Source organism: Tasmannia lanceolata, unplaced genomic scaffold (genome assembly GCF_043159265.1).
Source record: "Tasmannia lanceolata isolate RefF3 unplaced genomic scaffold, GAP_Taslan_0.1 ptg000015l, whole genome shotgun sequence".
NCBI lineage: Eukaryota > Viridiplantae > Streptophyta > Magnoliopsida > Canellales > Winteraceae > Tasmannia > Tasmannia lanceolata.
This window is the reverse complement of record NW_027518692.1, coordinates 22,085,116-22,094,902: the sequence shown is the minus strand read 5'-3', so window position 1 is coordinate 22,094,902 and position 9,787 is coordinate 22,085,116. Positions and strand designations below refer to the sequence as shown.

At 36.4% G+C, this 9,787-nt stretch overlaps 1 protein-coding gene across 1 annotated transcript; it reads right to left on the bottom strand.

Moving 5' to 3' along the window:
* Nucleotides 1-2,600: 2,600 nt before the first annotated feature.
* LOC143846056 (profilin-1) lies at nucleotides 2,601-6,116 on the bottom strand. Its single transcript, XM_077354467.1, has 3 exons — nucleotides 5,922-6,116; nucleotides 3,692-3,829; nucleotides 2,601-2,913 (listed from the first exon to the last, which is right to left on the bottom strand). The coding sequence occupies exons 1-3, from the start codon at nucleotides 6,042-6,044 to the stop codon at nucleotides 2,779-2,781; spliced, it is 396 nt and encodes a 131-aa protein (XP_077210582.1). The 5' UTR covers nucleotides 6,045-6,116; the 3' UTR covers nucleotides 2,601-2,778.
* Nucleotides 6,117-9,787: the final 3,671 nt, after the last annotated feature.

Genomic DNA, 9,787 nt, shown 5'->3' with positions numbered 1-9,787 from the left:
TTGAAGATATTCAAATTAGAAAGTGAAAAGATTTGTCATTTTTCCCCCAAAGGATAGTTTTCGCGTAGCTGCGGTCGGCCGGGATTAGGTCGGTCGCCCACTTTAAGGAGCTGGAACTTTTTTTTTTTTTTTTTTGTGATCCGATGAACTGCGGTCGACCGGCCCTCCGCAGTCGCCCGGAAATACCCTTTTGGAAATTAAATAAATTTCTAGTAACCAATCCGCCGTCGACCGGGCCTGAATGCTTCACTTCCTCTTTCTTTTCAAAAATACTTTGATAAACTCCTTTTTCAAATATTTTGAAAATCTCTAACATGTTTGGCAACCATGAAAAAATAGCAGGCCCAATCTGAGAAAGGCGCAGGGGGGGGGGGGGGGGGGGGGCGAGATTGGTTGTAGAGGATATGAAATCACTAAAAAACGATAGTGGAAATAATTCATGTGTTTTGTTTTCCTGTTTTGGGGGGCTTTTTCATGCTCCCCTCACGCACCCTATCTATCAACTCTCTCCCTCACCAGCCCATCTTTTACAACTGGACCCACATATATTCCATGGAATATTTTTTAACAGTTACCTAACATGCCCTTATTGTTTGCATACTTGGTGATTATAATATCACCTGTATGTGTCGCAATACAATTCCAAAGCATTCTCATATTGTTGCATAACTCGCAATATATTGAAACTTTTGTAACTACCCTTGTCTACTTGTTCTCATTATCTTTGTGCAGTTTCAAAAAAAAAAAAAAACAATTCTTAAAATATTAATTTTGAAACATTTCTTTTTATAGTTTCTCAAATGGCAATGATATTTGCACCCTCTGTAGGATGATTCGCACCCCTTTTAAAGTGAATTCTGGCAGACTTAAACCCTTTTTTATGTGCAAAAGGGCTGCGAACCATCCTACAGGGGGTGCGAATTTATCATCCCCCTTTCTCAAATTATATATCCTTCAGAAAAATAATGCACGAAAGTCCGACCTATTTTTTTTTTCTATATCCGTCAGATTTTCAAGTGTTTACATATTTTTAGACTAAATAAATTAAAAACAATGGCCATTGTTCTTGTAGAACATCATGAGGCTTGATGGATCAAGGACTAGGATCATCCGATCAACGTGTTCTCAATGGCATTTGGGCAGATTTATGATCGCTGTTTAGATCATCGGAGCAATTGACGGAAATAAAAATTTCTATCGACGATTCGGAGGGAAATGATATTATTATAGTTCATTTAGAGAGACATTATCATAATTTGAAGGTCCCTCCCAAGTAAAAATTGAATATAGTTCAAGTCATCTTTTCTCTGTGAATTAAAAAAGAAGGAAATTTTATAAATATTTTTCCTTTACAAACTTTTCCGGAAAATTTATGCAATCCAAACAGGTTCTTGGAAAAACATAAATTATGAGAAACCAAAGTACCATACAAAAGGATCAGCCTATACGAAAGTTAAAAACAAAATTTCCAATTATGGCATTGATGGTGATAAATAACATCAGAAATTCCACAAGGGAAATGATATCAACGCTCCTATGTTTTTATAAGATGCGCAACACATCTTGTTGTACAGTATTTAAAGTTCTCAAAAAGCTTTTACATGCCCACTAAATACTAAACGATAAGATGCTTCCGCGCATCTTATCAAAAGAGTGGAGTGCTGAAATCATTTCCCATTTCACAATTGAAGTTATTATGTTTTGGTTAATTAAAATGAATTTTCCAATGGGAAATGATATCTGCGCCGAGTGTTTCGATAAACATGCGCTCCACTTGTTTGTCGTGTAGTATTTAAAGGGTTTAAAGAGCTTTTTGAGAACCGTAATATCCTCTGAAATCCCTTTAAATAATAAATACTACACGACAAAGTGGAGCGCTAGTTTATCGAAACACCTTGGCACAGATATCATTTCCCTTCTCCAAAACATTAAAAGCAATAAAAGTAGGGAAAGGATACATATCAAAACAACAGCCTTTCTTATTTATATATGATATATAATGAGATATTATAACCAGACCAAACAAAATCCACCCAGTCACTGAACACAAACAAGAAAAAATATCAAAGGGAAAGGGGAGCAGTGTTCCAAAGCAGTATTCTTTTTACAGTAGACTAATTTAACTGAATGAAAGTTGGGTAGATTTGGCTATTTCTTATTTCTTCTTTTTCATAGTTTCTAATGCATTTCTTATAATTTTCCATCGATGGTGTTTCTTCTTTTTCGTTTTTTAATGCATTTCCTATAATTTAGCAACCATGGCATTTGTACAGTAGCACTGAATTATGAAGAGCATCAAAAATAGTTAAAGGCTGGAAGATATCAATTTAAGAAGATTTAGCTTCAATACCATATGAACATTTCACATGCCTTCATTAAATAGGGTAAAATGGGCTTTAAAACCATTATGATGAAATTCTGCACCATTCCAAGTTTGACTGAATCATATGATTTATAATGTTTTTCTTTTCAAATAAAATTCAAGTTGAACCACGAATAATTTTCTGCATGATTCGACTCGAATAGGGTTTGGACAACAACGGTACATAGAAAAGAATATCACAAGAAGGGCAACTACGGATCAATTAAGAATCCATAACTCCTTAGAAATACGTATTATTCAGTTGAAAATCATAATCCCTTCCACAAGGAGAGTACATAGATAAAAACAATTAGTTGAAAAGGGATCATACAACCTTACAACCCATAAAATCATAAGCTCATGTCAACAATGACAAACCAAGAAAGTAGAAACAACCATAACAACACATACGCAATCTAAAGTCCCTGATCAATGAGATAATCACCAAGCCTCTCGACAATCATGTTGCACTGACCAGGAGTCAATGGCTCTTCATAGATGCCAATGACCATAGCCTGATTGGTTTTTTTTATTGTAATACCACCAGAGCCCTGGAAATAGATGATGAGTCAAATGACAGCTACGGCATAACCCATGAAGAGGAATCATAACTTAATAGTTGTTTCTTCATAAACAAAAAGAACACACAAAAAATAAATCACAGTAATTTAAAGGTGTGAGAAGGCTCTGATAAGCTCAAAAACTAGGTATTTTGAACGGAAAATTTAGAGAGACAGAGAGAGAGAACATATTATATGTATGGTTCATAACATATACATTGGAAGAAAAAGGGTATATGTTTGATCTTTTACAATTATATTTGCAATTCTTACGTCACCAGGAAATATGTTATTCTGTTGTACTTTTACCCAAGCTATGCAACTCTGTTACATCTTCAAATGATGATTATAATCATTTCTTTTTTAATGGTATGGTGATTATAAGCATTAGATACAGTAATCCTTCAAAGAAAACTTATAAGCATGCCCTACAAAAGAAGTTAATGTTGTTATTGACTGCTTGATCGATTTTTCTTTTTTCCAGCAAACATGCATTATATTTCCTAATGATGGAGATTGAATTGATTAAAAAAGTCATATCCTCAGAGTAAATCATTGGAGCAATTACATGTTTTAGTGTTCTTGAGCAATGTAAACTTTGAAATGCCAAATTTAGATTGAAGTTATGGTCTGAGTTCACACTTGAACGTCCTAGTAAAAATAGCTTGGTACGGGTTACGATGGTTTGCAAAGTTTATTATGTTTTGATAGTGAGCAACAATCAAAGAGTAAAATTAAGGAATTAATGAATAGTATACAAGTTCATCACCTTCTTCCCTCGAATGACAGCCCCTGCCTCGCCTTGGATCACCATGTACTTTGTGGACCCCAGGAATAAGCCAGTTGGTGCAAGCGATCCAGGCTCGTTAAAGTCGTTAACAATGGCAGTAATCTCCTCAGGCTTAAACTACACATTTACATAGAAACAAGGAGAGTGCATCAGCTAAAAGAATGAAATCCATTCACAGAAGGAGAGTTCACTTTTCATGTGTCTACAAACATAGACAGGCATCGATAGCTAACTGACCATAAATGTTCAACTGATTTGTAAGAATAACAATTTTAAAGAAATAAATGGCAAGTTGCAGTGATATGAAATATTCTGATTACGGTCATAGCAAAGACAATGTAGCCATGACACATGCTCTTTGTTCCACTTGGACACATTTCCTCACTGTATGAGAATCTCAGCATTTTGCATCAGGTATTGGGACAACAACAAAAAATGTTAGTCCTAGGCCAACAATATTCTCACAGATCCAATCATTAAAAAAAAAAAAAAAAAACAGAATAAAACTAACCCAAATGTACAAAAATTCCATGCCAGCCAATCTAGTTACTAGTTTAGAATCTGACAAATGCTTTGATGCAACACGGTCTCTGTTTGTGCCACTACTCACAGGAGGGTTGAAATATCTAAGTAGTAGCTTCAGCCCGAAAAGATTAATAATAATAATAATGATGATGACTAAGAGATTAAGCATCCAAACACAATCTCATAAGGTCCAATATAATATTGTCAAAAAGTAATGCATATTAAATCCCAATATCCACACAAATCATTTTATGCATAAGTGTCTAGGCATAAGATGGGAATCCATTAGTCCTAATACAAGGCATTCTCACAATCTACCAGGAGCTTGGATGACTAGTTGTGTTTTTTCTGTTTGGTGCTCTGTGTTACAGCAGGTCGTCTCATGGCTTCTTCCAATCTACAGGGGACTTAGCCAGGGAGATCCATTGTCCCCTTTTCTCCTCATTATTATGGCGGATTCACTTGGTAGAATGATGGAAAAGTCCAGAGCTAGTAGTCTCATTGAGGGCTTCAAGGTGAGCATTGCTGGGAGCAGTGTTTAAAAACGCGGATGTGGGTCAAAACATGGCCAAAGAAAATCCTAGTCAACTCGGTATGACGCGGTCGGGCTTGATGCAGCTGAGTACTCAGTGGACACGGTCATAGCTCGGGAGAGTCAAAGGAGTTTTTATTGACTTTGTAAGGCAAAACACGAAACGCAGCCAAAGCAAAAGGGAGTCAACTCAGAGGAGTCCACGATGACGCAGGGGAGTTTTGAAACTATAGCAGGGAAAGAGATCACTTATCTTTAATACGCTGATGATGCTCTCTTGATTAATGGTGCTGATGAGGAGAAAGTAATGAATCTCAAGGCCATTCTTTGTTGTTATGAGGCAGTTTTGGGGCAACGAATTAATTTCTCTAAATAGTTATGATGGGTACTCATTTGAGTGAGGAGAAAGGTGAGCGGTTTGCTAGAGTGCTCGGGTACAGGAACTCATTGTCATATTTAGGGCTTCCACTATGTCCACCCAAAAGTCTTTGGGATCTTGTCTTTGAGACAGATCATGTCGCTCAAAATTGCTCTTGCCAATCTTCACTTGCATTATATGTCCCTCTTTAGTTGCTCAATTACAGTGATTATCGACTAGATCAACTTTAACATGTATTTCTTGTGGAATAATGCAAGGAAAGCAGGAAAAATCTATCTTAAAAATATATAAATAAATCGTAAGGAATCAAACATCAAATCCCAACATTCCAATCTAATCCCCCAAAACAAACAGGACCCAGATCCGAAATTTTCTTGAAATGAGATTGAAACAACAAACCCACAACATAAAAAGTATTACATCACCTCAAACCAGTCCCATAATACCCAAAATGAAATAAAAACAAAAACCCATATAAATCAGATAAATAGGTCAAAGCATCTCAAATTCAAGTTCATCAATCAAATCTAATTAAATCAACCCAAGTGAACTGGGTCTACAATCATCACAAAACAGATCTAACCAATAATCAAAACCCATACAGCTTTAACAAGAAAAGACACAAACCCAATTCAGAATCTCTCATCTAAAAACCATCTAAGCAATCAAAACAAAACAAACCCAAATATATTCTCAACAGATCATTCTATATATTGAATCAAACCCATAAAAAAAAACCCAGTTGAGAAGATAAATTGAATAAGAAAAGGGACCTGAGGGAAGGAATCGCTTTGAGCCCAGACACTCCCGTCGAGTCCCATAATCGCTGCAGCCGAGAGATGCTGGCCGTCGATCTCGCACATCAGATGATCGTCAACGTACGTTTGCCACGACATTTTTTTTCTCCTTTCTCTGTGTGTTTCTGAGGATTTCTTCTTTCTCCTAAGATGGGAAAAACAAAAGGAATAAATAGTGAGAGAGCGTAGATTCTTGTTCTAACTGTTTTTCTAATAACAGGCCTGCTTGAGAACTAAATTACAAATCACTCCCTCCTTTCGTTCTAATTACAGAGAATCTTCTCACAACGGGGAGTTTTTTCTTATCTAAAATGAGGGATTTGCTAGGCAATTTTGCGGAAAGCCATTTCGCGGCTGACTTTTGCATGAGAGAACATCCACAAGGGCTCACTTTTTGACTGATTTTGTCTTATTCATTTTATTCGTCTGAAGTGGTTGTTTTCTCATGCAAAAGTCAGCCACGAAATGACTTTCTGCGAAATTGCATAGCAAATCCCAATTAAACTAGGGTTTCTAATTTTCTAGAGTAGAGGTGTTAATGGACACTCTCTGAGATAGTTATGAGATGGTTATTTATGTTAGGGTTTTCGGTGTTGGTATTTATTATGTGTAATGTTAGTGGGTAAATGGGTTGATGATGTGGGACTCTTTTTGTGCTTGTACTTAAGTTCTTGTATTTCAATGAAATGGAGAAGAAGAGAAATTTACGGCAACAAAGGAGATTTTGTTTAGGAGAGTCATGGTTCCTCTCGACTAGAACTGTTAGAAGGTTTGGTTTCCTCGAATCAACCGGCGTTCACTTCTTTTTTTCTATTTTCTCTTTGTTTGTTTCCGTTACGGCCGATTAGGCAAATAACAAATTGAGACCCAAATGTAGTAACAAAATCTGATGGAGTGTTTTAGATCCGAACGGACAATGTGAATGTATGAAAATAGCCTTAATATTTGTGTTCATTTAAATCTATTCATGATAGGTATTTTGGTAACATTTAGAACCATACTTAAAATGACAAACATCATTTTATTTTCTCGCTTTTCGTTTAGATGACAGTTCTCTTCTCCTCTTTTTAACCTTAAGCTCTAGCTATGTACAAGGTCATGACGAGGACATAGGTGGATTCGATCCAAAGCGGATTCATTGACACCCCTAAGAAAGACGAGCGTAATTTATATTGAAAAATTTTATTTAAAACCTACCCCACAATGTAATCCATATCACCCAGTATACAATAGTCATCCAGAGAGATGGACATCAATATATTAATATACATAGTGCTTGAACTTAGAGTCAAATAGAGAAAATCATCAACTACTTGCCTTTATCTTAGTTTCTTTATTATTATTATTAGCCTTTTTTCAAATGGCAAAACTATCCTTCCCTATGCCATGTGGTGTGTAGGGATATGTTCAGTTCCAGCAGCACTCTATAATCATTGTAAAAGCCTAATATTGTAGGTTAGAATCTGCATTTTTTTTTCGAGATCACTTCATCAAACATTGCCATAGTGCTTGTTTTTTAAGTCTAGCATGGGACATGTTTAAAGGGTCTAGAATATTGTGCTTCATCTACATTGAAGCTTGCTTTTGGCGTATTGGTTAGGTAACTAACATTTGAGAGCTGATACCAAATGTTTGTACTTAACCAATATGCCAAAAGCTCCAGGAGTTGATTGAACACATTAGGTTAGGCATTTAAACTGGTCCTACCTAGACAGGCCCCACTCAAGGCCGTAACAGGACCAACTTTAATGGCATCTAAAGAAGGCTCGAAGTGTCCAAGTCATTAGTAGCTCAAAGCGAGCATTAGCATCTAAGACCCTCTTCATTTTGGATTTTTAGAATTGATTTTGAGTACAAAACTCACAATTTTTAAGTCCAATAATCAGTTTTGGACTCAAAATCAATAATCAAAATCCAAAACAAACAGGACCTTAAATCACATTGGGATAAATGGTATTGGGTTGAGTGGTACGTTGCTTGGACATTGGATTTTCAGATGAAACAGCCACCAACTGATCAAATTTTACCCGTCCGAGAAGGCTGGTGGTACTTTCTTTATTTCACCTTCCCTTACAAGGTTAAAAACTTAAAATTGTCAGTGATGGTTTGGTATTACTTCATCATTTACCTTCCCTTATAAGAGTAGAGAAGGCACTTCATTATTTCCTCAACCCTTTAAAGGCATTTTTGGTCAGTCTACAACGTATGATATGAGGAAAGTTTTGAGAGCTAGGTGGGCATGTCCAAAACTAAACTTGTGGCGCATTGCTAGTAGTCCACTCAAACCTCAAGGAGTACTTTTCACAATATCTAGACTTTTTTATAGAATAATTTAAAGGGAAATTGTATTTGCAGTCCCTTGTTTTTTAATAAATGCACTCCCTAGAGCTAATCAGGGAAGGAAGGATGAAATAAGATAAAAAGAAGAGTATTGAATTATCAATAGTAAAAGAGATTTTATATGGTACCCGAATGTGAAGTTACCACCCTTCATATTTGATCCAACAGCAGCCCACTTTTTAAGAGGCTGTTGTTGGATCGAATATCAAGGGGGTACTTTTGTCTACCGCCTACACTGGATTACACGCTCGGGCACAGTATAATTTCTCTTAAAACAAACAGTCATAAGACAAAAAGAAGAGGGAAAATACTTTCAAAATGGGATTCGTCTGGAAAATAAAGATGAAATCGACCAATAGATTTGGTGATTTCCACATTGGCTTTTTGCATTTTGTGGGGATTCGAGCGAGCTCACTTGTGTTCTTGCCCATGTGTCATGACTCATGACACAGGGTGTTTGGTCTTTATTTTCCAAACTAAATCCCTTTTGCTAGCAGCCCTCCAAGAAGAGTGTCAATATTAAAACAAAAACAAATGGGTTTCCTTGGTAATGTATATACGCTACTGATATAGGCACAACCATGTTTTATTCATTACACAAACCCAGCTTGTCTTTTCTTTTTTAATTAGCTTCTTAGAGCATTTTGTGAACTGTAATAACATTTGACAGTTGTTTAAAAAAGAAAAGACAAGCTAAGTTTGTGCAATAGTGCCAACATCAATAGACTATATACACTTCATGGGATACTAGTTGCCGCCCTTGGTATTGACCCAAAATACGACTTTTATAGAGTCCGTTGTTATTTGATCAAATATCAAAGTCCTTGTTCTTGGGATAGGTAAGCTTTGGCGGAGACCTTTACTGGTTTATTAAAATGAAAGATGAAACAGGCAGCATACAAACTCTAACCCTATATATATATATAGGGAAACGTTTTCTGAGCGATACCTCAGATAAGTTATCTGAGCAAGAGCTCAAAAAATATGTGGGCCCACATTGTTTGGATGATCCAAAGCATTCATTTGATAGGCCCTTACATAGATAGGATGTGCCCAAAAAATCAGCTCCGTAGGATCATCCTAACCCTTCGATTTTTGGAGGTTAAAAATTGACAGATTTGTGGAGGTTTATACCCATGCACTTTAACCTCCACAAATCGAAAGGTTAGGATAATCTTGTGGACCAGATTTTTTGTGAACACTCTATCTATCTTTGGACTATCCAAATGAATGCTTTAGATCATCCAAACAATGTGAGCCCATATGTTTTTTTGAGCTCTTGGTCATATAACTTATCTGAGGTATCGTACAGAAAACATTTCCCCATATATATATATGAGAAAACGGTTTCTACACACAAGTGTAGATAAGTTATCTACACACTAGCTTAAAATACAGTGGGGGCCCACATTGTTTGGGTGATCCAAAGCATTCATTTGATGGCCCTCACATAGATAGGGTGTGCCCAGAAAAGGGTTCCTGCAAAGTGGGTTGTTATTGGA